Source organism: Aquila chrysaetos, chromosome 24 (assembly GCF_900496995.4).
Source record: "Aquila chrysaetos chrysaetos chromosome 24, bAquChr1.4, whole genome shotgun sequence".
NCBI classification, from domain to species: domain Eukaryota; kingdom Metazoa; phylum Chordata; class Aves; order Accipitriformes; family Accipitridae; genus Aquila; species Aquila chrysaetos.
Window position 1 is genome coordinate 15,886,661 of NC_044027.1, and position 27,589 is coordinate 15,914,249.

At 50.6% G+C, this 27,589-nt stretch overlaps 3 protein-coding genes across 8 annotated transcripts in view; 2 read left to right on the forward strand and 1 right to left on the reverse strand.

Moving 5' to 3' along the window:
• The window catches only part of CEL (carboxyl ester lipase), a 21,892-nt gene extending 8,412 nt beyond the window's left edge, over window positions 1-13,480 (forward strand). Inside the window, exons 1-12 of one of the 4 annotated variants that reach the window (XM_030000294.2) lie at window positions 5,307-5,411; window positions 5,840-7,299; window positions 7,817-7,967; window positions 8,406-8,528; window positions 8,877-9,074; window positions 9,175-9,305; window positions 9,749-9,856; window positions 10,076-10,193; window positions 11,073-11,259; window positions 11,804-12,007; window positions 12,509-12,706; window positions 13,214-13,480. In XM_030000294.2, coding sequence (XP_029856154.1) covers window positions 7,234-7,299; window positions 7,817-7,967; window positions 8,406-8,528; window positions 8,877-9,074; window positions 9,175-9,305; window positions 9,749-9,856; window positions 10,076-10,193; window positions 11,073-11,259; window positions 11,804-12,007; window positions 12,509-12,706; window positions 13,214-13,418 — 1,689 coding nt within the window. In that variant the 5' untranslated portion in view covers window positions 5,307-5,411; window positions 5,840-7,233 and the 3' untranslated portion in view covers window positions 13,419-13,480. The other 3 variants (XM_041119634.1, XM_041119633.1, XM_030000293.2) reach the window with 3 other exon arrangements.
• Window positions 13,481-14,126: 646 nt separating this feature from the next.
• Window positions 14,127-21,756, forward strand: GTF3C5 (general transcription factor IIIC subunit 5). Of its 2 annotated transcripts, XM_030000399.1 has the most exons (11): window positions 14,127-14,307; window positions 14,754-14,976; window positions 15,219-15,417; window positions 16,496-16,691; window positions 17,058-17,162; window positions 17,683-17,797; window positions 18,490-18,570; window positions 19,138-19,235; window positions 19,890-19,972; window positions 20,275-20,417; window positions 21,081-21,756. In XM_030000399.1, the coding sequence occupies exons 1-11, from the start codon at window positions 14,158-14,160 to the stop codon at window positions 21,236-21,238; spliced, it is 1,551 nt and encodes a 516-aa protein (XP_029856259.1). In that variant the 5' UTR covers window positions 14,127-14,157; the 3' UTR covers window positions 21,239-21,756. The 2 variants fall into 2 exon arrangements, with proteins under 2 accessions (XP_029856259.1, XP_040975570.1); XM_041119636.1 differs by lacking the exons at window positions 14,127-14,307; window positions 14,754-14,976; window positions 15,219-15,417 and adding an exon at window positions 16,238-16,349.
• Window positions 21,757-23,413: 1,657 nt separating this feature from the next.
• Window positions 23,414-27,589, reverse strand: part of RALGDS (ral guanine nucleotide dissociation stimulator) — a 47,144-nt gene continuing 42,968 nt past the window's right edge. For both annotated transcript variants that reach the window (XM_041119629.1, XM_041119628.1), the window contains exons 13-18: window positions 27,279-27,400; window positions 27,003-27,098; window positions 26,635-26,836; window positions 26,046-26,405; window positions 25,799-25,913; window positions 23,414-25,593 (exon numbers count right to left, since the gene is read on the reverse strand). In XM_041119629.1, the coding sequence (XP_040975563.1) occupies window positions 25,418-25,593; window positions 25,799-25,913; window positions 26,046-26,405; window positions 26,635-26,836; window positions 27,003-27,098; window positions 27,279-27,400 (1,071 nt within the window). In that variant the 3' untranslated portion in view covers window positions 23,414-25,417. The remainder of the gene's footprint in view (window positions 25,594-25,798; window positions 25,914-26,045; window positions 26,406-26,634; window positions 26,837-27,002; window positions 27,099-27,278; window positions 27,401-27,589) is intronic.

Here is a 27,589-nt window from a genome sequence, read left to right on the forward strand (position 1 = left end):
ACAACATGGACATGCTCTGAGATCTACAGATAAAAGCAAGGTAGAATTGCTGCACATGCACAGTAATCTTACACTGGAGTGGCATTGTGAAAAATCCCACAGAAAACACATAAAGCATCAAAGCAAGGTCTCTGCATTGTAATCTGCCAACCTGCATTTTTCACTTTAAAATATTTGCCCAAATTTGAGTAGGACAACTAGAAATGGAACTCAGGTCACCTGGACTTCCAGTCTTGTTTGTTAACCAACTTTCTATCTTACCTCCTTGAAATATAACTAAGTAGAACATCCCAAATCAAAACTCTGTTCTTAGGAAAAAGTATCATGTACTATTGGTAAGATTTTATTTCTGAGTTCTGGAAGATACTTATAAAAATATCCACAAAACTAATTTTCTAGTGCCTTACATTAAAGGCAGAGCTGACAGAGCAGAAGGCCTTTGGTTTCAGAGTGAATACGCAAGGGACAGCTCAAGTTTCCCATCTTAACTGGAACTTAAGGAAATAATAAGCTAGAAAGTCAGAGAGCCATGTCTGCGTGCCTGCTGCATAGCGCCACAACAGTGGTGTTGGAGGACTCACAAATACTAATGATACTTTGCATTTGGATAGCACATACTACCTAAAGATTTCAAAATGCTCCACAAAGATGGAAACGCCTTATCCCTGTTTTACTGCAAGGAAACCAAGAGCCAGGGAGAAAGTAACTCAAGGTCATACAGAGAGCGAGTGAAAGACCTAAGAAATGAAGTAAGGCACTTTAGCTCCCAGCTTTTATTTCAATCATTAGGCAGTGGGCAAAATTCATATAAAGAGCTGCATAAGTTGTACCAGCGGAATTCTGTGCATGTTCTCCAAATAAACAGGCTCTTGACTGTCTCGGAGTCCTGGCACATCTTTGCTCACACTACACCTTGCTACTGCAAGCCTGGAAGCAGCCACTACATCCCATGACCTATTTCAGGCCAAATCCCTATTTTCTTAACTATGTGTTCCCGCTGAAGTGGGCACAATATACAACAGTCGGCAGGATTTAGCCCCTAGCCTGCAAGTTTTCTCACAGCATCATTATAAATTTTGCGGGAGATGATACAACACAAACCTTGTGGTTGTCAGGATCAATAATTTATATTTTTGGGGTACCACTTCCTTGGCCTGACTTCCTCAATCCCAAAGTCCCCAGCAATCTTAGCTCGGAAGGGAATGTGACTCAGGCCTTCAACTGAAGGGCTGTCATCTGCAAACCCTGAAGACTGGATGTGGCCGTGGTTTTATCACTGGCCACCAGCTGCCTCTAGAGCTCTTGCCTCCTCCCCAATGATTCAGCAAATCTTCTTGGAGGAGAAAAACAAGCACACAAGTGAACAAATCACAATGTCAGATTACAAAGATGAGCAGGGAAAAACTGCGGCTCAAAGGAGGGAGATAAAAGCTGGTGAAGTCTCACGATCCAAGGACTGAAAGGCCTGGCAAAGACTTGTATTTTTGGAGGAGGGTGATAATAATGTGAAAGATAGGGTTGTAGTTTGGATTCTTTACACTGTGAAACATTGCTAACTATAAAAGAGAACACTGTGGAAGGAAATTAAGCATATTCTGCCCTCTGCTATCCGGGCATTGCACAGGGCTGATATGGATTTTTACTGGTATAGCTGAAACGTGAACAGTCCATTCTGGTTTGCACTGGAACAAAGTTCCATTAAGGAAACTATTTTCAGAAAGAGTTTCTGCTCTCTATAACCAAGACTTTCAATAGTTTGGAAGCCTATTATCAGGCACTTTGAACATCACTGTTCCTGAAAAAAAGTTCTGTAAGTCATTTGGTATCTAAGGCATGGCAGAGGGCAATTAGAAATAACGTTTTGACTTCTGACAGTTTGGCCACTGTATCATATTTATATACTATAGCCCTTTTCCATAAACATTTTGTTTCCTGCTGTAACTGCTTCTGAGGTGAAACACCATATCAGCTTAACAGCTTATGGTACACAGTCTATAGAATAGAAAGTAAAGAAGAAACTTCAGCCAAACCTTAGGTGAGAGATGTAGTATTTCCCCCCATGGCATTCAGCCCTGACACTCCAGGCAGACCCCAGACTTCCAAGAACGCCATGAAACCTTAATGGAAATAAAACTGTTTGCAATTTATGGAGAGTTCATGTCGTGTTTGTGGAATCTCTCAGCCCAGTGGGTCCTCTGATATCTGTGAGACAAAGATGCAGCCTTCCACTAGATTAAACGCAACACAAAAAATAAGCACAAAAGGAAGAGGAGATTGGGAACTGTGTGTACACATATTGTGGATGGATAAACTGAAGCTGACTTTGGTCTCATATTGCTTTTACACTCTTGCTGATTTATCTTACTAACCAGCGCAGAGATCAATGTTTTGACACTAAAGTACAACTAAGCAGGACCGACTTACCTTGCTATGGGTTTGTGTATTCTCTGAGTATGTATTCACCTCACCAACAACTTTCAGCTCACAAAACCTCCTTGACCCCTCTCCAAGGGCTCCCAGAGGGAACAGGGTTTTGGGGTACATACTTACAGTCCCTGCTGCTCTTCCCTAGGAAACATGAAGGAAGCAACCACAGCACAAGCCAAAGAACCTCCTCTGAAGCTCACCCAGGAGGTTAATACTATGTAAGCCATGTGTAAATAATGCCAGGGCTGTCTCCTTTTAAAGCGTTTCCCTGTGCAGCGCTGCCACCTGCTTTCACAGGTTTGGGGGTTTCATCTCAAGTCTAACAATAATGAGGTGTGTTCTTAGAGCTCCAGAGTCAGAGCCAAGGGAATTACAGTTTTTAAGCTGAAGGGGAGACCTTATCACCATGTTCCACTATTTAAAGGGTGGCTACAAAGAAGATGAAGATTCCCTTTTTACAAGGAGTCACATGGAAAAGGCGAGGGGTAATGGGTATAGGTTACTCCTGGGGAGATTCCGATGGGACACAAGAGGAAAATTTTTCACAATGAGAACAATCAGCCATTGGAATAATCTCCCCAGGGAAGTGGTGGATTCCCCAACATTGGGTACTTTAAGATTCAGCTGGATGGGGTACTGGGCCATCTTGTCTAGACCATGCTTTTGCCAAGAAAGGTTGGAGCAGATGATCTTTGAGGTCCCTTCCAACCTGGTATTCTATGGTTCTAGGATTCTATGAAAATGTGGTACTACTGCACCCTACAGGGTGAAAACAGCGAATATATAATTCTTTTTTTTTTAAATCACAATTTCTAAGCCAGGCTCATTGCTTTGGGGAGGGAGGCTGGCTCACGGCTCCTGGGTATTTGCAGCTGGCGGTTTTGCTTCTGCCCCATCCCGGAGCTCTCACAGAACAAACACACCCATTGCCCACCCTGCTGGGACAAGCAGGAGGAACAGCAGAGGCTGTAACACTAACGCACAAACACACACACACAGAGAAATGCCACCAACCCTGACTCAGGGACTCCGTGGTGGTGGGGAAGCAGGGCTCAGCTGTGCTGGAGCTGTCCCGAATGTCCCGGCTGCTGCACGCAGGATATCCACGGGAAAGGGGGAGCTCAGGGATGGGGAGGAGGTTGGTTGCATGGTGTGGAGGTGGGATGGAGACCTTCACCTGTTTAAACTGCTGCCTTGTTGTGTTTCATCCCTCTTGATTTGGTACAACAGAGGCAGGCAAGCTTGAGAAACTGCCTGGCAGCAGAAACCTCAGCAAAAGTCTGCTTGAGGGTTTGATAGCTGAGGGGATCTGGTGAAGATGACTGCCTCCCCCAGCACGCTACACGCAGCGTGGGATGCAGTGAGCCCGGCTTTCTGCCCACTTCCAGTGGGCTGGAGCCAAGGGGAGTGTGCAGGAATCGATGCCATATGTTCTTGTGACCGCACTCACCGGACCTGTTCCCTCCTGGCACCCAGTTAGTTTTGCCAGAAGAACAATCTGTGAGATCTCCCACAAGAAACATCTTTCGTTTTCTCACCGTAGTCCTTCATCGGCACTTCTTTTAAAAAAAAAATTATCTGAACTGCATTTCCATCTTGCTTTGTCCCTGTACCCTACTGAGCTGCTGTAACTACAGTAGAGCAAATGCAGAGGGTGAAGCCTTTTGTGCTGCCAATGCATTTCATACAGATTAGTAGCCAACTGCCTCAGGGTTTTCTGTCAGATAGTGCAGGGGACCTCTGTCATCAGGCAGCTGTATGTAGCTTTACAGGGGTTTTTAATTTAAATTTTCTTCCCTCAGTGGTGTCACAAGAGTCTGTTATGGTACCAGTATATGATTCCAAAATCCACATGGAAGTGGGACCAAAGGTAAAGCAACCCATTGCTCACCCAGCTGAGTCCCTTCTCTTCCAAAATCTGGAGCACAAACTTCCATTTTTGCATGTTCCCATGAAGGCCTAAGTCCGTGTGTGCCACAGGCAGAAAGCAAACCCGATGCTTTCCCTTTTTCTTAGGGAGGGATACAACAATCCCCAGGTGTCTGGTGAGAACCTGATTGGCCTCAGCAGGGCCCGTCGCCCACACAATGCCATCTTTGTGAACTTTGATGATGAAGAAATCCCAACTAAACCCCTGGTTGCTGCTGTACAGACCTGGAAGAAAGTGTGCACCAATCCTGTGGATAAAAAGGTGGAGGAAGAGCTGAGAAAGGTACGTGCCTTATTGCTGAGCTGGGCTGAGTACTATACTGTGGCATGCAGACCTCATAAAAAATTGTTGTCATTGTAACTACTGCTGGCTTCTCTGAAGGTTTTGTGATTGTGTTTCCTGTTTAACCTTGTTAATGGGTGAGATATGGGCCTGTGTAATTAAGCCAGGAACCCAAATCCAGGCTTTTGGGTTCCACTCCAGTTTGATATCAGCTGTCCTTTGTGCCCTTAGCAAAACACACATTTGTTTTTTCTGTTCTCTAATCTATCAAATGAGAAGGGCTGTACTGGCATATTCTGCCGGGGATACAGGAATATTTGGTGTCCTGAACAGCTGCAGCTCCCCTTGAAATGATGGATGGGGTAAAAATTTGTCAAGGCACGACAATGTCACGTCAGGAAAGTGAGTGAGCGGCACAGATCTGAAATGCCAGCCAGGGCTCTGGAATTGTGTTCCTTAGAGTTGCCCGTGTTCTGAAAATAAATTTTGCAGTTTGCCTTCTGCAGAGCTCTCCAGGCCTTTTGGAGAGTAGACAGGCTGCTGAACAGACATTGTTTTTCTCTGGGTAATGATGGGCAAATCCAAAGTCTGACTGATATAACAAGTCTCAGTAGACACCACTGAGACCACTGTGTTCATTTCCATGGTTGTTTCTGTATTATTTTAGCTCTTTGAAGTCCGTCCTGTCTGGTCTCGGAATGCAGTAAAAGCCAATATCAGTGTCCACCCAGACAAGCTGAAACTTCTGTTGCCGTATTTGGCCTATTACATGGTGAGTCTGTTATATCTGCCCTGGTGCCTGTCTGAGGCTGCTAGGAGGCAGAGCAAGGGAGCATCAGCCGGGTGTTCCAGGTTCTCTGCATCTTGTGCAGGACGCTAGGTCTCAGACCTTGGGACACAGGGTTCCCCTGCTCCAATTTTACAGAGAACAAGTTGAGGGAAAGGACTTTCTGAGGTCACCTAAGAAGTCCATGACAGAGCTGGCATCCGGTCATTACCATCAGATCACATCTCCCTTTTTCTGCGTTAAAGGGTTTTGTTGATCAGATACCTCTCCTCTCCCCACCTTGCTGAAGTCAGCATATCCCAAAGACCAGACTGCCTTTCGCACACCAGTCCAGCACTTCTGTTACTGAGCTAGGGTTATTCTGCAGGGTGCTTGCCCTCAGTTCATTATTGGTTTTCTTTTTTCAACTCTAGCCCCTAATGATATGCCCGTGAAAGCAAAACAGAGTCTGCCCATCACTGTCAAGAAGCAGGGCATGCTGTGCCAGCAGAAGGGCTTTCTTTGGTTAAACAAGTGGTAAAGATGGCAAAGAGCAGCTGGCATATGAGTCTGGAGAGGATGAGGATGATGAAGAGGAGGAGGAAGAGGACTTCAAGCCTTCTGATGGGAGTGAAAATGAAATGGAGACAGAAATTCTGGACTATGTGTGAACTCAGTGACCAGTCTGACTGCTGTTGGACAGAATCTTCTCTGCTCTTGTTCCTTGAGAGCTGAGGGTTCAGCCACCATGCCCAGGATGTGGGAAAGCAGAACTTGTGCTAAGATGACAATAATCTCTGCACCGACTGCGGTGCCTGCTGATGGCTGTCATTCTGGATGTTTGGGAGCCACTGCCTACATTTTCATAATTTCTGGCTAATAAGCCCTCAAGCAAGCTCAACAAACTCCCAAGAGCGAGCCCAGAATCCAAGCCATACACCAGAGAAGAGGAGAAGTTGCATTCCCAAATCTCTCCATGTGTGGGAAGTGCATTTTGGCCGGGTTGGTGGCCATGTGGACAATAGAAAAGGTGCCCGAGGAGGTGCTGGGGGAAGCACGCCGGTGCTACTGGAGTCCCTAAGGCAGGTGCTGCCCTTCTGCTTGTCTAAGGGCAATGAAAATACTGTGCCATGACTTCAGGATTGAGCCCCACTGGTGATCTTGGAAATAAAGCCTGCAGGAAAACACACTTTCTGGCAGTGAATAATTCCCTTCTGTGGGAGGTAGCGTACGTTGTCCTCACTAGCTGATGCACTTCTCAATTCTGTCTTGACTTCCCCAGTAGTTAGCAAGGACTGAAGGAAGCAGGCAGTGGGGCAAAGCTTCAGGTCCACAGAGGTTGGCCGCTCTGGCCATTAGTCTGCCATTGCTGGCTGGATTGCTACCACCCTGTCACAGAAATGAAGGCTCTGCTGGCATTTTCTGAGCCTTGTGCATTCCCCAGTGTGTTACGAGTGCAAGGTTTCTCATTTGTGGCCGATAATATGCTCTAATGCCTGGTTTAATATGATTTCAGCCTCCTGGACTTGTGTGAGGCTTCTCAAGGCTTCAGCATTTTCTTATGTTCTCTGGAGTTTTGTTAGACTGAGATATTTCCTTAGGTTTGGCCTCCAGCCCACAAAAGAAGCATCTGCAGGGCTCTCACACAGTGACGCCAGTCTGCCTCCGTCATGGTTTGGCCTCAGCCTACTGAAGGACAAGTGTGTAGAGGCTCCCCTAGTTTACCTTAGAGCCAAAACCGGGTCATGGCATTGACACACAGCTGCACTCCTAGATATATATATGTAAGCCTCCATGTGGGAATTGGCTCCTCAGGTGTGCACTCACCATGGCTCGCTGGGAGATCCTGTGCTTTGCCTTGTGCTCCTACCTCGGGGTAGCGTGGGCTGCAACTGTAAGTACAAAAACACCTCTTATGGCTTTGCAAGACATTTTGCCTGTTCCTGCCTGAATAAGCAAACTCCTGCTATGTCTGGTCTGGTGCCCATGAAAGAGGGCCTGTTGACCATGACAGCCAAGGCAGGGTGTTTTTAGGTGCTCTAAACATGGCCAAGACTCTCATCAACATTCTTCCAAAAGTTCCTGCACAGTTCTGTGTCAGGTCTGGCCTGGTTTACATCTAAAGGCTGTAGGTCCTCACCTTCTGCTGTTGTCTTTGGGAGTGCAGGGGAATTGCCGCTGCCCATCTGCTCCAAAAGACAGCCTGCAGGACATCTGCACGGGCACATCTCCAGTGGCAACTACCTGTGGGCTTTCCACAAGGGTCCAAAGGGATGGCTGGGGAAGGCGGGCTGTGAGTGGGTCCATCTGGGGGACCGAGCAGGGCAAGGTGTGGGTGCTGGCAACATGGGAAGCCAGAGGCATGAAGGACTGTGCAATGGATTTTCTCTTCTCGATGGTGCCACATGTAGCTGGGTGTGGTGTACACCGAGGGCGGTTTTGTGGAAGGCGAGAGTAAAAAACTGGGACTCTTTGGGGACTACGTCGACATCTTCAGAGGGATCCCCTTTGCTGCCCCTCCAAAGACTCTGGAAGACCCACAACCTCATCCTGGCTGGGATGGTAAGATCCAGCTTTTGAATGCCTTTGGTTTGGGGTTTTGTTTTCACTTCTCTCTCTGTAGTCCATTATTGACAAGCCAAAGATGTTTTTGCCTGCTTTCATCTACTAAGAAGAGCCAAGAAAAAGCTCTTTGTCTCATGGTGGGTATGAGAATCTGTGTCTAAGTGTGCCCAAGCAGCTCAAGTAACCACATGAAATAACAAATCCGAAGCATGGCACCTGCATCTCCCCTACCCATGCCTCGGCTATCCAGAACTAGTTCACATGGGAAAAGGTCCCACTTTGTCACTCCCTCAGGCTGGTCACAGTGGCTGGGGACGCTTTGCTGCCTCTGTATTGGACTCACAGAGGAGAGGATGGATAGACAGACAGTTTGCAACCAAAGGATGGAGTTGATGCCTCTAACTAGGACCTGCTGTCTTCCCTCTCTCCTCTCAGGAACACTGCAGGCAAAAGAATTCAAAAAACGCTGCATTCAGATGACACTTACACAAACTGATGTCCGTGGAAGCGAGGACTGTCTCTATCTGAACATCTGGATCCCTCAACAGAGGAAACATAGTATGTGCTTGGCAGAGACCTGGGGACGAGATTCTCAGTTGCCTTTTGTGGACAAATTGCTCTGGAGCATCTCTCAGCAGCTATGTTTCCCATAGTGGGCAACTGCAGGAGCACTGATTTTCAGAGGGAAGGGTGGGAGCCATGTCAACCAATGTCCCTCAGCTGCAGCCTGTTGGGAGTTTCAGCTTCTTCTACAGAGCACAGACTTTCTTGGCCATAGGCTATTGCACAGCATCATGTCTGTTCCTGCCCAGGTGGAGCGACGCTCAGCGAGGGGGTATGGGCGTGGATGGGCAGCACCTTCTAGCTATGTTGTGGCTCACACTGCTTTTCTTCCTCATCTCCCAGTCTCTACCAACTTGCCAGTGATGGTCTGGATCTACGGCGGCGCCTTCCTTGTAGGAGGGAGCCAGGGAGCCAACTTCCTCAATAACTACCTCTATGATGGCGAGGAGATTGCTGTGCGGGGCAACGTGATCGTGGTGACCATCAACTATCGCCTGGGGCCCCTAGGCTTCCTGAGCACCGGAGATGCAAGCTTGCCAGGTACCATAGCTGCTCCCTCTTCAGGGGACCCTGTCACGGGTCCCCAACTTACTGGCTTTGCTGTGCCCTTGCTCAATGGTGGGTGCTCTCTGTTGCTCAGGGAACTACGGGCTGAAGGACCAGCACATGGCTATTGCCTGGGTGAAGAGGAATATCAAGGTCTTTGGGGGTGACCCAGAAAACATCACCATCTTTGGGGAATCAGCTGGTGCCGTCAGTGTCTCCCTGCAGGTGTGTTGTACTTGTTAGACCCCACCAGAGCCACTTCTCTTCTCTGTAAATGGGAGAGATGGTCCCCTTGGCACTCCACTGCTTCCCTCCACACACACTGCCTGTTTAACATCTTCTCCTGCCCGGGAACAGCAATGCTCAGCCTCTTCACCTTGTAGCCGCTCCTCCTTCTTCAGCTTAATCAGCTCCACCACTGCAGGCACGTGTCCTTGCTTTGGGGACCTCTGGTGAAATAGCGTTTACTTGCCATGTCCCCCTGCTCTGCTCGTCTTCTCACCATATCACCTTTTAACTTTAACTGCTGAGGCTGTCAAATAGCACGAGAGCTGGCAGCTTCCCCGGGTCTGGTGCACAAGCTGTGAGACGATCGGACAGGTCTGGCAGGCGATGGGCTTTTCAGGAGTTTGTACCTGAAACCCTCTTGTCTCTATTTTGCACCACAGATGTTGTCCCCAAAGAACAAGGGCCTGTTCAAGAGAGCCATCAGCCAGAGTGGTGTCGGTCTCTGCAGCTGGGCCATCCAGAATGACCCGCTCTCCTGGGCTAAAAAGGTAACATGCAAGCCTTGCTTCAGGGAATGGAAAACAAAAAAAGGGATTCTCTAGAGAAGAGCATAACTAGCAAGGTATTCAGCAGGAGCCATGCTGCCAAACACAGAGCTTTGGAAACATGCTGCTTTGAGATTAAAACCAACCTCTGCCCTGTGAAGGTGGTAATGAAGCCTGGCTTCAGAGGGTAGTGCTGGGAGGTTTCTCTCTCTCCTCCTGCAGATTGGACAGCATGTGGGCTGCCCCACAGACAACACCACTGCCTTGGCCAACTGCCTGCGCGTCTCCGACCCCAAAGCTGTGACGCTAGCCTACCACCTGCAGCTGACCAACCTGCCCTGTAAGTCCCCCGATCCACGCTGTGGTCCGCCACGCATGCTGGGCTCACCATGCCTTTGATGAGACGCTGGGGTGATTGCCAGGAGTGTTGAAGCAGTGCTTGTGTCCTTCAGAAAGGGGACAATAATGACAGATCTCACAGTTGCCCTTCTGCAGGCAGGTGCACGTTGCGCTGAATGAACGCCATTCATCGTGCAATGGCAGCGGTGGCAGAGGAATCACCCAAGGGCCATGCCTTGGCTCCAAAACAGCTGTTTGGGCTTTCTGTTCTGTGAAAGCAGCAAGAGCATTCCAGAACACAGCTTACAAACAAAAAAATAATTGACCACAACCCTGCTATTTTCATTTGAGTCGCTGGGTGGAGTGTAGGACTCTCATAGCAGGTAGGGAACGCTTCTGCTCTTACTGCCTGTGAGAATTTCTTTCCCAAGAAGACTCTCCTCCGCTTGCTCTCCTCATGCTCCTAGTAAATAGCCCCAGTATTTAGCCTTGCTCAGGACAGACAGTGGCCAAGCCACCGCTGTGCAGCTGCACTGGCCTGAGCCAGCTGTCCTGGCAGTGAGTGAATGCAGCCAGATGGGGTGGGGAGAAGTTCTGCTCTTCCATAACTTGGACTGGGCTTTTTGGGAAGGGGCTGGGGGAAGGAGAGTAATTGTTGATGACGCCTGCCGATACTTGGTTGGCAGATGTCTTGTTCATCCCCCGCAGCTACGGGCATGAGGTTTACTGAACGTGATTCTGTGGTCACGCTGAAGTCACCACCCAAGCTCTCATTCACCTCAGCCTATTCCTTTGACAGTTCCTTGAGCCATGGGATATGCTGGGCCACACATGTCTTTTCTCAGCTGCTAACAGACTCCGGTTTTGTCTCCTGCTGCAGCTCCCCTGGTTCACACACTCGCCCTCACTCCTGTCATCGATGGAGACTTCCTCCCAGACATGCCAGAGAACCTCTTTGCCAACACTGCTGACATTGACTACATTGCTGGGATCAATAACATGGATGGACACATCTTCGCTGGCATTGATTTACCTGCTATCAATCGCCCATTGGTGAAAATCACTGCGTAAGTGAAGGATGCTCTTAAAACCCTTAACAGGAGGAACCCGATCTTTAACGTAGCCCCCAAACTCCAAGGCCTTAGACCTGAGTGGACAGGGCACTACCTTCAAAACAGGATGTCACTCCAAGCCAGGATGCCTAGGGCATATGCTGCCAAGTCCAGAGCCTTCAAGAGAAAGGGGAAGCCTCCCCATGTACCTTTAAGGTGCTCCTGAACTCAGCACCAGTGACAGGCTTGGCAGCCCTGATGCTCTCTGTCCAGAGAAGGTACATGCCAGACATGCTGGGCGCCCACCCCTTAAGACTCCTCTTTGCGGACAAAAGGAGCTTGCGGCCAATTTGGCCCCAAGCTGTTCTGCTGAGAAAGCTGGGAAGCACATGCCCACCATCTAAGACCTGGAATGAAATCACTGGCTTTTACTCCACCAAACCATTGCTAACCACAGGGTTGGATGTGAACATCAATGGGAGCTGGGATCCATTTCCATGATCCCTGCCCCACTTGAAGATGCCGGTCTGTAATTAGTTGATACTACTTGTCTTTTCAGGCAAGAGGTCTATCATTTGGTCAAAGGACTTACTGTGGACAGGGGCGAGCGTGGAGCCAATGCCACATACAACCTCTACACGCAAGTGTGGGGTGACAACCCGGACCAGGAGGTCATGAAGAGGACAGTGGTGGACCTGGTTACTGACTACATCTTCCTGGTTCCCACACAGTGGGCACTGTATCTGCACCTGCAGAATGCCCGGTGAGCAGCTCAGCCCTGGCAGGAGCACAAAGCCCGCCAGGGGCTGAAACGCTGTGTTCCCGGCACAAGGGGATGAGGAGCAGGTTAAGAGGGCTGAACTTAAAGGAGGCACGCATTTTGGTACTGAGTACATGCTTACACGTAGCTTGTACAAACACTACTTCTCTAACGCTGCGAGGGAGTCATGCTAGGAATTCGTTTTAAATTCCCATTAAAACAAGTTTTTGCTTCCTAAAAACTTCAGACTTCATCCTAGCAATATGTGATGCCACGAGACATGGCAGTTGGATGATGTGAAGTTTAGGGTGAGAATCAGAAATGGAAGTTAAAAATTACCAGATAGAAGGATGTTTTCTCCTGAGACCACCTCTTAGATGCATGTGAGCATCTTCCAAGGCTGAATCTCTGGCTCTGCTGGTATTTGGAGGGTGGTTATGAATCTGCACCCCTTCCTCTGCTTTCCACTCACATCCACTTAGCATGTCTATTTTATTTCTCCAGGAGTGCCAAGACATACAGCTACTTGTTCTCCCAGCCATCCCGAATGCCCGTCTACCCAAGCTGGGTAGGCGCAGACCATGCTGATGACCTGCAGTATGTGTTTGGGAAACCCTTTGCCACCCCTCTGGGCTACCTGCCCAAGCACAGGACTGTCTCAAGTGCCATGATTGCTTACTGGACCAACTTTGCCAGGACAGGGTGAGTGATTCCAGTTCCACATTTGGGGCTTGCTGCAGCACTTCAGCCTGCTGCTCTTGCCTATTAACTTCTCAGGAGCCATTCCCAAAAGCGGGGTGCCCTCTCTCTGTACTTCTGTTGTGAGCCTGGCTCTATGTCTCCTGGTGGTGGAGTTTCCTCTGGGTCATCCAGAGAACACCTGGGGAGAGCAAAAGCATTTTCAGAACTTGTGAACTCTGCTTAGACTTAATGATGAGGCTTGTTTCTGAATCCTGGCATTCAGACAGGAGTTAAGCCCCTGCATGCAGCCAGGGACGATGCTAGTGGGGACCAAGGGAAGAGAATGCAGGTCAGCAAGTCGCTCCAAGCAGGCAGAATTGCTATTGCTTGTCCCAATGTCAAACTCTCTCTTTGCACTCACTTGAAGCCTCACTTGAGCAGACAGGGTGCCTGCCAAACACCACAAACCTTGCTGCATCCACAAGCTGCCCTGATAAAACTGAACTTCTCTGTCTCCTTTTTCCCCAGTGATCCCAACAAAGGGAATTCAAAGGTGCCCATTGCCTGGCTGCCCTACAGCAATGAGGGCAGTTACTACCTGGAAATCAACAACAAGATAAACCAGGACTCTGTGAAGCAGAATCTGAGATCCCGGTACGTGAACTTCTGGAACACAATCTATCAGAGCTTGCCGCAGGTTGCCAACATCTCCCTGACCGAGGAACTGCTGTGAAGCTAAGAAAAAAACACCTTTTGGAAATAGGCCAAATTCATTAAAGGCTTGCTTGTAACTGAGCGATTATGGCTTCTCTTTGTCTTTGCCGTGACAGGATTTTCTCCCTAACGTTAAAGTCAGGCAGTGAGCAACATCCAGTCTGCGGGCAAAGCGTGTTCCCCTGGCCCGTAACACAGCGATGTCGCGGTGAAGCCGCTGACACCGGCAGCCGCGGCTCGGCCTGCTCTGCCAGCCGTTGGGCTCAGGGTTTGTTTTTCCTCGTCGCAGGACAGGCCCTGTCCTCTGGATATCCCCGCGTTAACATCAACACCCACGCTAATAACAAACAGCCCTTAGATAATTACAGTTGTAACCTACGAAGGCAAACCGGCGGGTGAACCGTTGCCCTACGTGCACGGAAATCGGCTCCGAAACTCAAAGAGGGCGAAATAAACCCAATGGCGGGAGGTTATTTATGGGCACGAGTCCCGCCCCCCCCCGCCCGCCTTGGCAGAGGCCAGGCTGAGCTGAGGAGTTCCAGCTCCGAGCCCGGGCGAGAAGAGGAGCACGGGTGCTCGCCCACCTCCACCTTCACCCCCACCCGCACCCGCACCCCCCCACCCCGGGCCCGGCCAGGCCCCGCACCGCCGCGGTAGGAACCGATCTTCGGCGGAACCTTTGTGCCGCGGCCCGCGGGGCGAGGCGCTGCGGGGGGAGGGGGGGGGAGGCTGGCGGGAGGGACCGGGGTGGGGAAGCGATGGCGGCGGGGCGGCAGTGGCGGGAGCGGGGTTCGGCCGTGTTGGAGCTGCCCCGCACGCCGCGGTTGGTGTGTGTGGAGTACCCGGGGCTGGTGCGGGACGTCGGGGCCATGCTGCGGACGCTGGGAGGAGAGCAGGGGGTGTCGCGGGTGAGGGGGGGGGGGGTCCGGGGGGGTGGAGGTTATCCGGGCTGAGGGGTTGCCGGGCGAGGAGCCCAGCCCCGGCCCTGGGGAGGGGGCTGGAGGCGCGGGGGGGGGGGCCGGGGAGCTCACCCGCTGTGGGACCCCTTTGTGCGGGCTGTTCGGGCCCAGCACGTCCCCACGCAGGCTCCACGCGTGGTTTCGGGGTATAGGCCGCTCGCCTGGGCCGCTGCTGTCCACGAGCGAGGAGACAGGAGGTGTCGGGCAGGGTGGGAGCGGCTGCGCGTCCCCCTGACCCGGTGTCGGTGGAGCGGGGGGGTTCACATCCCTGAGGCAGTGTGAGGGGAAACGGCTGGCGAGGGTGTGAGGCCGGGGCCTGGTGCCAAAGAGAGTCCAGGGGAGACGGGCTGCGCGGGTGCAGTGCTAACGGAGACCGTGCTTGCCCTCGCTGACAGATTTATGCGGACCCTGCCAAAAGGCTGGAGCTGTATTTTCGCCCCAAGGACCCTTACTGCCATCCCGTATGTGCCAATCGCTTCCCCACCTCCACCATGCTGCTCAAGGTGAAAAGGAGGACCAAGAAGAAAAAGCAGTTGGACACCGAAGAACAAATCCAGCCAGAAGTCCAGTTTGAAATGGAAATTCTTGGGACTGTCACCACCGTTTACAAATTTCAAGGTAATACTGGGGTTTGTGTCCACGTGGCTTAAAGACGAGTATGTCTGATGGGAAGGGGAAGTGTTTGCCTTTAAACAACTCAGGACCGGAAGGAAAATCAAGTGTCCTGTTGTTACAGCCGCCTTGCTGTATAAACATTTGCATAAACTTATCAGACTCCTGCTCCTGAGAGTTGAGTGTTGTGAGAAATATTGTTATATTCACAATGAACTTCACAATGTTTTAACTTTTGTTTCTCACAGGAATGTCTGATTTCCAGTACCTGGCAATGCACTCTGGTCCTGATGGCAAACAAACCTCCATGTATGACAAGGTTCTAATGCTCAAACCAGAGAAGGAAGAATTTTTCAATAGAGAATTACCTCTCTACATCCCACCACCGATTTTCTCACGTCTGGACACTCCCGTTGACTATTTTTATCGGCCAGATATACAACACCGGTTAGTGCCTTTTCTCGTAACGTAGTAAATAGCTGTGTTGGTTCTGGAATGGACAGGTAGTGAAACGTTTTGCTGGTTTGATACATACTTCTAACAGACAAGCTCTCAAGTTAAGATTTCCTTTTTGATCACTTGAAGATGCCTCCAATCTATTCTGACTTCAGTGTTATAATACGATCTCTGCTCTTGAAGCATCAGAGCAGGACTAAATACATCGTTCATGTATTTCACCTGTTTAAGCTGCTGCCTTGTTCTGTTTTATCCCTCTTGATTTGGTACAACAGAGGCAGGCAAGCTTGAGAAACTGCCTGGCAGCAGCAACCTCAGCAAAAGTCTGCTTGAGGGTTTGATAGCTGAGGGGACCTGGTGATCTGGTAAAGACGACTGCCTCCCCCAGCACGCTACACGCAGCGTGGGATGCAGTGAGCCCGGCTTTCTGCTCGCTTCCAGTGGGCTGGAGCCGAGGGGAGAGTGCAGGAATCAATGCCATATGTTCCTGTGACCGCACTCACCGGACCTGTTCCCTCCTGGCACCCAGTTAGTTTTGCCAGAAGAACAATCTGTGAGATCTCCCACAAGAAACATCTTTCATTTTCTCACCGTAGTCCTTCATCGGCACTTCTTTTAAAAAAAAAATTATCTGAACTGCATTTCCATCTTGCTTTGTCCCTGTACCCTACTGAGCTGCTGTAACTACAGTAGAGCAAATGCAGAGGGTGAAGCCTTTTGTGCTGCCAATGCATTTCATACAGATTAGTAGCCAACTGCCTCAGGGTTTTCTGTCAGATAGTGCAGGGGTCCTCTGTCATCAGGCAGCTGTATGTAGCTTTACAGGGGTTTTTAATTTAAATTTTCTTCCCTCAGTGGTGTCACAAGAGTCTGTTATGGTACCAGTATATGATTCCAAAATCCACATGGAAGTGGGACCAAAGGTAAAGCAACCCATTGCTCACCCAGCTGAGTCCCTTCTCTTCCAAAATCTGGAGCACAAACTTCCATTTTTGCATGTTCCCATGAAGGCCCAAGTCCGTGTGTGCCACAGGCAGAAAGCAAACCCGATGCTTTCCCTTTTTCTTAGGGAGGGATACAACAATCCCCAGGTGTCTGGTGAGAACCTGATTGGCCTCAGCAGGGCCCGTCGCCCACACAATGCCATCTTTGTGAACTTTGATGATGAAGAAATCCCAACTAAACCCCTGGATGCTGCTGTACAGACCTGGAAGAAAGTGTGCACCAATCCTGTGGATAAAAAGGTGGAGGAAGAGCTGAGAAAGGTACGTGCCTTATTGCTGAGCTGAGCACTATACTGCAGCATGCTGTGTAGGAAAAAACTGCATGCAGCCATTTTCTCTGACTTCCCCAAAAATTCATGGTGATTGTAATTGACTGATACAGCAAATGACAGTAGGCGCCACTGACACTGCTGTGTTCAGTTCAATTACGCATGTCAAGATTTGAATCTGTCTTTGCAGCCAACTCACATTAAGTTCCTTTTTGTGTCACTAGTGCTTAGTTTACTGTTCTGATAGCTCACAATAAGGGCCAAAGGCCCCAATACAGAAGACAGTCCACTTGGAAAGCTGAACTGCCACTGGTAACCTACCTCCCGCTATTTCATGGTTGTTTCTGTATTATTTTAGCTCTTTGAAGTCCGTCCTGTCTGGTCTCGGAATGCAGTAAAAGCCAATATCAGTGTCCACCCAGACAAGCTGAAACTTCTGTTGCCGTATTTGGCCTATTACATGGTGAGTCTGTTATATCTGCCCTTGTGCCTGTCTGAGGCTGCTAGGAGGCAGAGCAAGGGAGCATCAGCCGGGTGTTCCAGGTTCTTGACTGTTTCTGAGGTCCTACCACTAAGTACCCGAGCTTAATGTTATGTAAAGAGGAAGAGGGAAGGAAAGCCTTGCTTTTGAACAGAAGTTAAAGCCATGGAGGATTCAGTTACTGTTCACTCCATTGGTTCTAATTGGCTTTGCTGTTCAGACACTCAAATTGACTGTCCATCTGGCAATGGTAGTAGAATTTGTCCAAACAAACACTTTATTGTGACTTTGCAAGTTAGTCTGTAAAAGCACGCAAGTATTTGTACTTCAATGCATTGATTGCCCAAGTTTCAGTATAAAAATACTGGCGTGGCAAGTGAGGAAAGAGCTGGTTAAAGAAATAATCTTTGGGCAATGATGGGAAGTATTAGAATTTTCTAAGAACCTCTGCAACACTGTACTATTTTTTTGTAACCATCTTCCCCCATGTGTGTTTATGCAGTTAACAGGTCCTTGGAGAAGCTTATGGGTTAGGTTTGGGTATGACCCCAGAAAACACCCTGAAGCAAAGATTTATCAAGTACTGGACTTCCGAATTCGCTGTGGAATGAAATATGGTAAAAGGGCCCAACCCACAGAGACGTTCTCTCTGCTTTCTGGTTAATCCTGGTAGTACTTTTCTTTTTACTTGTTTTTCAAACTCTTTTGCCATATTTCTGCTCTGATGAAGATGACCCTTTTGAGCTCATTGCTTACCATAGTTCTTCTGTAAACTCCTTTATTTCATAGTATGCGATATGTCTTTCCTCATTTGGCACATTCCAAACTCAATGGGCAGCTGGCTGACTTTGCTCCTTCATGTGTTCAAAGCCCAAATGGATGTAGCAGACCATCTTCCCTCTCGCTCAGGAGAGGCACTGAGCAGTAGATGCTGTTGTTTACATAGTAGCTTTTCCTCAAAGACCTCAACATCTTGTGCAGGACGCTAGGTCTCAGACCATAGGACACAGGGTTCCCCTGCTCTGATTTTGCAGAGGGCAGGTTGAGGGAAAGGACTTTCTGAGGTCACCTAAGAAGTCCATGACAGAGCTGGCATCCAGTCATTACCATCAGATCACATCTCCCTTTTTCTGGGTTAAAGGGTTTTGTTGATCAGATACCTCTCCTCTCCCCACCTTGCTGAAGTCAGCATATCCCAAAGACCACACTGCCTTTCGCACACCAGTCCAGCACTTCTGTTACTGAGCTAGGGTTATTCTGCAGGGTGCTTGCCCTCAGTTCATTATTGGGTTTCTTTTTTCACCTCTAGGTTATGCCCCTAATGATATGCCTGTGAAAGCAAAACGCAGCACGTATAACTACAGCCTGCCCATCACTGTCAAGAAGCAAGGTATGCTGTGCCAGCAGAAGGGCTGTCTGGCTCTTCTGTTTCTTTGTTTACCCCATCCTAGTCACAGGTGGTGAAGGGTCTTCCTGTGTTCTAGCTGAGCCAAAATTGGAGCTTTATTTCTGGTTATGATATGGTGCTGCTGTTAAGCCAGTAGAAGAGTCTCCTGCTGGGAAGTGTTGTGAGAGTCTTGGATGCATGTCCGGCTGAGCTACAGTATCTGTTAGCAGACAGAAGGGTGTTCTGCAAGCAACACTGTGGGAATTCAGCATTTGCTTCCATTCAGTGATGGTGCAGAGTAAGGGGAGAGTTGTTCTCTTTCCTTTGTCAAGGGAGGGTAGAAAAGGTTAAAATTATGAACAAATGCACTGCAGAAAAAGCTGCCAAACTCGCCACCTTTCCAATGACTGTCCAGTAATGTCTCTGAAGAATAAGCAACACATGCTCAGTTGCTGGGTTGGTCTGGTTTTTGCTCACCAGCAAAGTTGAATCAACATAGAGAAGTGACAGTACAATGCCACAGAGTGAAAGATGTCCCTAATTAGGACTCTTTTTTTTTTTGTCTTTCAGTAAGTCATACAGTCAGTGTACATGATCTGAAACAGGGGCTTGGTACGTCCGGTGCATCTGGTGCAAAAAAGCCTGCTTCCAGCCGGTATAAACTGAAGGTAAGCATTACTTCTACAAGAATCTTGAAACAGCTTAGTGAAAAAATTTTGTCAGTCATTAAGGGGACATTTTTGAGTGAGTTGATATCCTTAGGTTTACCTGGGAAGCTGCTAGTTGTACATGCTACTACAGAACTTCACCTGCTGTGCACTGAATGTGTTTCTTACATGCTGCAAGAGGGCATTGGTACTCTCAGCCCTAGCCTTAGATGTGATGAGCATTTTGTTTCAACTGATAAAATTGGAACTTTATGGACAGCGAAGTGCAAAAACTCACCATGTGTTTATCAGGTCGTCCTGCAAAATCCAGCAGGGCAAAATAAATATTTAAACAGGAGTCTTTTATTCTTCCGTTTTTGCTAGAATGAAACCTATGATCCACTGTTACGCAGTAACAGGCTGCAGACAGAGCTGCAGTTTGAAGAGATGAAGTGTGTTCTCTGCACAACTGTGCTGTTGTGACTATGGCTGCAGTAAAATTTTGCTGCATTCCTCATTCAGCTTTATCTTTTGCCATATGCAGACCTGTGCCTTGGATTTGTGTTGGAAGTGCCTTGTTCTTGAATCAGCCCATCAGAAGTACTTTTCAGTTATGCCAGAATTGTCCTGTTACACCATAAAATGCACATTCATCCTTTCCTTCTTTCCTCCTAGGAATCCATCTACATTTTCCGAGAAGGAGCCTTACCCCCTTATCGGCAGATGTTCTACCAGCTTTGTGACTTGAATGTGGAAAGGTATTGCACGCTGGCAGCTGAGTCTTCTGTTAGAGCTAGATTTCAAAGCCTATTGTTTATATTCAGTCCATTCCCCTCTCTCTCATCTTGACCAGAAACTTAAGAGGTGTTTAGCTTCTGAATAAAAATAGAACAGACTTTTCACACATGAACTTCCTTTCCCATACGACAATTACCTGAATAACCAAATACGCTATTCTAACTCAATGAAGTAAAATGGAAGTAAGCCATAGTCTGTCTCAATTGAAACCTACATCTGCATGTAGAGGTCTAACGTTTCCTTCCCTTTTGCTGCTTTTTAGCCTACAGAAAATCATCCGTCGGAATGATGGCACAGAGTCAGAATGCACAGAGCGGGATGGGTGGTGCCTTCCAAAGACTAGTGATGAGCTGCGAGATACCATGTCTCTGATGATAAAGCAGATAATCAGATCCACAAGACCTGGTAAGGATGATTCTGAACATCAAAGTGTATTACCACCTTCCTGATGGTGTTGAGATGTGAGCTGAATGAGGATGTTGCAGTCAGCACTGGGGCAGCAGCGTTCCTGTATTTGCCTCCTCCTTTGTGCTACATCTGGTGCTCTTTGTGTTCTAGCTCTTTACAGTGTGTGAGCTGAGGGTGGTGTTCTGCAGCTTGAACGTGGGTTGGGATTAGGAATGGCTGGGAGTAAAGGTTTTCTGTTTCATCTTCCCAGTGTCACAGCCTTCAGATTTTAAATGTCTTTGCATAGTCATAATCAAGACCTTATCCTTACTGATGTGTCTGTTGGTGGCATTTTACTTTTTATTGATGTTACTAATTGAACAAGAAGTGAGGAAATTATTTTTGCACAATGCTGGGCCAAAGCAGTATCCCAGTGAATTAGGTCAGAATCAGCTAGGAGAGGAGGCACACCACTGCAGATCTGCTGCTGTTCTGCTAGCGTTCCTGGAGCATGAAAACAGACTGCTTTGGGCTTGATCAGATTCTACTAAGATGTGCAACTTTAGCTGTGCCCCTCCGGCTTCTGCCTTCCTCTCGCTTGTTTTATGAACTCTATTGCAAATGCCCCTAGGCTTCACTAAGAGGTATCACAGTGTTTTTCTTTCTTTCTTCCCAATTAAGCTCTTTTCTCAAATACAACAAGCAGTGCAGATGGCAAAGAGCAGCTGGCATATGAGTCTGGAGAGGATGAGGATGATGAAGAGGAGGAGGAAGAGGACTTCAAGCCTTCTGATGGGAGTGAAAATGAAATGGAGACAGAAATTCTGGACTATGTGTGAACTCAGTGACCAGTCTGACTGCTGTTGGACAGAATCTTCTCTGCTCTTGTTCCTTGAGAGCTGAGGGTTCAGCCACCATGCCCAGGATGTGGGAAAGCAGAACTTGTGCTAAGATGACAATAATCTCTGCACCGACTGCGGTGCCTGCTGATGGCTGTCATTCTGGATGTTTGGGAGCCACTGCCTACATTTTCATAATTTCTGGCTAATAAGCCCTCAAGCAAGCTCAACAAACTCCCAAGAGCGAGCCCAGAATCCAAGCCATACACCAGAGAAGAGGAGAAGTTGCATTCCCAAATCTCTCCATATGTGGGAAGTGCACTTTGGCTGGGTTGGTGGCCACGTGGACAATAGAAAAGGTGCCCGAGGAGGTGCTGGGGGAAGCACGCCGGTGCTACTGGAGTCCCTAAGGCAGGTGCTGCCCTTCTGCTTGTCTAAGGGCAATGAAAATACTGTGCCATGACTTCAGGATTGAGCCCCACTGGTGATCTTGGAAATAAAGCCTGCAGGAAAACACACTTTCTGGCAGTGAATGATTCCCTTCTGTGGGAGGTAGCGTACGTTGTCCTCACTAGCTGATGCACTTCTCAATTCTGTCTTGACTTCCCCAGTAGTTAGCAAGGACTGAAGGAAGCAGGCAGTGGGGCAAAGCTTCAGGTCCACAGAGATTGGCCGCTCTGGCCATTAGTCTGCCATTGCTGGCTGGATTGCTACCACCCTGTCACAGAAATGAAGGCTCTGCTGGCATTTTCTGAGCCTTGTGCATTCCCCAGTGTGTTACGAGTGCAAGGTTTCTCATTTGTGGCCGATAATATGCTCTAATGCCTGGTTTAATATGATTTCAGCCTCCTGGACTTGTGTGAGGCTTCTCAAGGCTTCAGCATTTTCTTATGTTCTCTGGAGTTTTGTTAGACTGAGATATTTCCTTAGGTTTGGCCTCCAGCCCACAAAAGAAGCATCTGCAGGGCTCTCACACAGTGACACATAGCTGTGCTCCCGAATACATGCATATGTATGTAAGTGTATATATACACAGAAGCTGCATCTGCGACTGGCTCCTCAGGTGTGCGCTCACCATGGCTCGCTGGGAGATCCTGTGCTTTGCCTTGTGCTCCTACCTCAGGGTAGCATGGGTTGCAACGGTAAGTACAAAGGCATTTTTTACAGCTTTGAGACTTTATAAGGGGAGCTGTGCATCAATCGGTCTGTCTGGGGGCACCGCCAGCCAGGGTAAGGTGTAGGTCCTGGCAAGGTGGGAATCCAGAGGCACGAGGGGCTGTGCAACAGCCTTACCCTTCTCAAGGCAACAGGGCACTAAAAAAAGGAGAGATGCAGTAGGCATACCACTGCCAGGTAAGAATATGTGCTCAGGTATTCGCAGGCACCAAGAATAAATACTCTTAGAAATGCTAGGAAAAACACCCGAACCCAAGCTTTCCATCATAGGAGGCCCAAGGCCAAAGCAGCCAGAAATCACTTGGGCCCGAATTAATTTATTTCCCAGCCATTTTCAAAATTCCTCTATCTGGGAAGACTGCAGTGATGTGGATGTTTAATTCTGCCTGAGTAGGTAACAGCATTACGAGCCCTGTCTGCACAATCTGATCCTTTCATTTCCAAAAGCTCAGACTTTAAACTCTTCTACAGAGCCAAAGGCACAGAAAAATTCTGGACAGTGCACCTACATCTGTTAAGACCCATGCTCAGAATTGCCACACCATCCAAGTAATCTCCACTGCTGTCTGTGCAATTATAAAATAGAAAATAAACATGCTGGGCATGCTAGGAAATGAGTCCTTTAGCGCCAAAGGAAAGATGCCTCAAACCAAGGCAGACCACTGTCTCCACACCACAAGGAACAACCATTGCATTTGCTCTTACAGCCATTGCTTATATCAAAAGGCGTAAAACCAGTAAATTGGACATCACATTTATGCAACTGAAAAATGCGGCAGTCCCAACAACTCGCACGAAAATTGGGCACTGGTCCCTCAAACAAGCCTGTATCTTAGTTCAAACACGAAACAAAGCTCAACTCGGCAGAGTTAACGTAAGGTACGAAGGACAGGCACAAGTGCCGCCTCCTCCACAGTCAGGTCCACTCCTCTTTCTCTAGTAACATGCCAGCATTTTGGGGAAGGAGGACAGGACAACCCCTGCCTTGGGGCAGAGACATTTGAGCATCAGTATTTTATTGCAAAGACTAATTACATTGCTGTGTACAAGTCACACCAGGCGGTGTGCTCCTTCATTGAAGTGGTACAAAATACATATGGTACAGCCAGTCCCTCCCAGTGATGCTGGGCTGCTGGGGGACACCGGTGGGAGGGGAGGGGGACAGTGGGGGCCAGCATGGCCCCAGGGCAGGCAGGAGCTGGCAGGCACAGAGGAGAGGGAAGACCCCGGGGTGCTGGTGCCCAAGGGCAGGGGCTGGGCTTCGGGCAGGGCGGGAGGCAGAAGGCTGCCCCTGCGTCAGGGAGCCCAGGGCTCCCATCATGTGCAGCGACGGGCGATGCCACCCGAGGGGACGCGGGGCTGGGAGAGCTCGGTGCCGGCCACGCTCGCGCCCAAGCAGCCTCTTCCCCACCTGGTGCCAGGGGCCCGCAGCCCAGCTCCTGCCACCAGCTCCGGCCCCCCGAGCGTGGGCTGTGCAGCGTTGCTGCTGCCCCGGCCCCTCTCCTGGAGCTGGGGAAGGCGCTGCACCCACCCAGCAGCATGGACAGACGGGAAACAGGAAAGATGTGCTGGAAGGAAGCGCTTAAAAAAAAAAAGAGATGGAGCCAGGAGCAAAAAAAGGTCCCCCTTTGGTTAGTGTTTCTTACAATGATTAAAACAAGCATCTCTGCCTCTGCTTGAGCGACTAGCGGTAGGGGAAACGAGGGGGTGGCCGGCAGGGTCTGCGCCCCACGAGCACGGCAGAGCGACGCTGCTGCTGCCAATGTCCCTCCCAGCAGCCTTAAATACTAGAGTAGGGAGAGGAGAGGGACTGGGCCGCAGGGCAGGGGGAGGCTGGATTAGTAAAATGTACAAGTTCGTCTCTTCTATTTACAACCAATAAATATTGAAGAAAAAAAAAAAAATCAGTAAACTTTTTTGTTTTATACAAAAGAAGTCTCATTGCTGCTTCTCCCATGGTCAGTGTTTGAAAAAGTCCGGTTAAAGCCCAAGGTGAGTGGCACTTTCTGTGGGTCAGGCGGTGGCAGCCGGGGCACCCAGAGCATCCTGAGCTCTCCGGCTCCTCACCCACCTGCGCAGACCCAAGGTCTCTATTTACACAAATTGGGACAGAAATTTGCTCTACTCCTCCTCGTTAGGCTGGCAGCGCTGGGGGCACGGCCCAAAGCTTCCCCCGACGGTAGAAGAGACACTGGCGTTTGATCTTTGGTGCAAGTTTGAACACGGGCCGTCAAAAGTCCAGCTGGAGGACGAGCTGGATCAGGGAGAGGAGCGAGACCACGCAGGCTTCCAGTTGTCGAGAGCGCGAGGCACCTGCTCATCACGGCATGGACACAGCCCTCCTCCTCCTCCTCCTCCTCCTCCTCCTCCAACCGGTGCGGGGCTGCATCCTTTCCAGCTTGCCTCCCAGCCTGGGGCATCCGCATCTTCTCCCGGGGGAAGGACAGGCAGAGATGCGCAGCGGTGGCGATGCCAGTTATCCCGGGGAGGAAGGACGTGGAGGTAAAAACAACGCCAGGAAAGCCGGGAAGGAGGGCACCCCACCACGTGGGAGGCTTTGCAGCCCCGGGGTGATGGCTCGTGCTCTGCTCCTTGCAAACGGCACCTCTGCGAGTCACCACTCCCCGGCTTGCGCGGACACAAGGCACCTACGGCAGAGGCGAGCTCCAGCTCTGGGCTGGCCGGCGGCTGGACTAGTGTCGCACCGTGGAAGGTTTAAAAAAAAAAAAAAAAAAAAAACCAAAAAAACCCCATATATTCCCCCCGCCCCGCTGCCTTCCTGTGTAGAAAAAAAGACCTGATTGAAACGGGGGCTTGTGCAGAGAGAGACGGAGGCTGACGAAGCACCCCAGCTCTCGGTGCGGGAGGGAGATGCACGGCCGTCCCCCGCGGGCGAGGGTCGCTCCTCTCGCCGTGCCGGGCGGCACAAGGACCGACCGCAGCCAAGCCCGGAGCAGCCTGCCCCCAAGGCCCCGTCGGTGATGGGTGGCAGTGGGGCTGAGGCTAGAAGATGCCTTTGGCAATCTTCAGGCCTTTCTGCTTCATCCTGGGCAGGGTGGAGCTGGAGCCATGCTTGATCTTCACCCCCTTGGAGAAGCCTCGCTTCTTGAGCACAAAGTCATAGTTGGCGGCGGAGTTCATGGCGTAGAAGACATTGGCGTTGTCGGGGATCTTCAGCTCTGGAAGTGACCAAGGATGGGGGTCAGTCGGGCACCCTTTCCCTGAAAGGGGCCCAGAGTGGGGCTAAGAGTTGTCCCCGAGTGCTGGGACCCCTCTTGCTGTCGCCTCCAAGCCCAGCTCCGACCTGGTGCTGCCCAAGCTGCAGGGCTGCATGGCCGGCAGGGACGCAGCCCCCAGGAAAGCCCCCCGCACCCCAGCACACACCTCTCTCCTCCGAGATGATCTGAACGAGCTCATAGTCTTCAGGCCGGTCCCCATCCAAGTTGTGTTTGGCCATGGCTTTGCGAATAACGACTGGGGTCTTATCCTGGCTCGTCACCTGTGAGAGCAGAGCGTTATTATTAACCCAGGGGCTGCCAAACGCCGCAAAGCCTCCCACCACCACCTCCTCCCAAAATGGGCCGTGCCCGCATCCGAGCGGGGCGCGTCACCGCGGGTGCCCCGTACTAACCAGGATGCTCTTGTACATGTTGCCGTTGTCCACAGCCAGGCTGACGCGGATGATGCAGCAGTCGTCGACCTGCTGGTTGTAGAGGGGCAACGAGAGGGAAGAGTAGCTGGAGATGCCGGAGACCGAGCGCTTGTGGGTGCGGGAGGCCGTCACCGGCGTGGAGGAGACGGAAGAGGACGAGGCACTGCTGGAGCCTGAGCCGATGCCCGATGTGTCCAGGGAGGAGAGGGAGGTGGATTCCCAGAACTGGAGGGCAGGGAGGAGAGGGGATGCGGAGGACACAGTGGGTTTAGCTTCTCCATCGGCCACAGACGGGGTGTACCAGCGCTGGGGGAGGGAGGCCAGAGGGATCTCACTGACCTGTGACAATGGGGGACCGACACGACTACAGCCGCCGGAGGCGCGAGAGCCCTGCCACGCTGCCGGAGCAGCAAAGGGCAGGGGTCTCCCTAGCCCCGGCGGGTCACCAACAGCCCCCGGGACCCCCACCCGCTTCCCCCAGCCCCGGCGCCGAGGCAGAGGCGAGGCAGTCCCCGCGCGACGGCCGCACCTGCGTCCGGAGGCCCGGACCCCGCGAGCTGCCCCGTACCTTCTTCTCCTGGCAGTCGGGGGACTCGGGGATGAAGCTGATGTTAATCTCCTCCACGTCGGAGCTGCTGGAGCCGGCGGAGGTGACGCTCACCGAGTCGGTGGCGTCCCCGCTGCACAGGTACTGCCCGCACTTGAGCTGGTCGAAGGATTTCGAGTGGGAGCTGCCGCTGGCGCAGGGCTCGGTGCTCGGTGGCTGCCGGCTGCCAGGAGAGACACGGGGCAGGTGAGAAGGGAGCAGAGCGAGGGTGCGTTTGGCTGGCCAGGACGGCGGCCACCCCAGCCCGATCCCCAGCGATGCTCAGCCGGAGCTGCCCTGCGCTGGTCCCCGCCTCCACCCCGCATCCCACCGGGGATCAGCAGACTCACTCGCTCCATCGCTTGATGATGCCCGTGTTTTTCTTCGCCTTCAACGTGTTGCTGGCCGACTCCGACAGCGGCTCGATCTCGCACGACAGCCCGTAGCTGGGAGGGGAGAGATGAAGGTTTGAGCTCTCAGTGCTGCCACGGCTGCGGCGAGCACCGTGCCGGCATGGCGAGGGAGGGGAGCACGGGGCAGCTGCTGCTCAGGAGCTGGAGGAGACGAGCGGTGGCACCTCTTGATGCGCCGGCAGCAGCACGGACCTGGACCCCGCTCACGCTCACCTCTCGGCCTCGCTGAGCCGCTCCAGGCTGTGGAACCAGTCCACGAACTGGTCCTCCTGCGTGAAGCTGTAGTTGTTGCAGGCCGACTGAAGCAGCTTGATCTGGGCGATGACTTCAAACTCCTGCAGCAAATGGAGGCCGTGAGACCAGACCTGTTTGCCAGCCCCAGCCTCCTCCACGAGGAGGAGCCGCATGCACGGAGGCAGATATGAAGGACCAGAATCCCCTTCCCCCAAAACAAAGAACGTGACAGCAGAAAAGGAGAGGGATCAACCCCAAAGTGACTGGCACAGCCTGGGCTTGCACCAAGT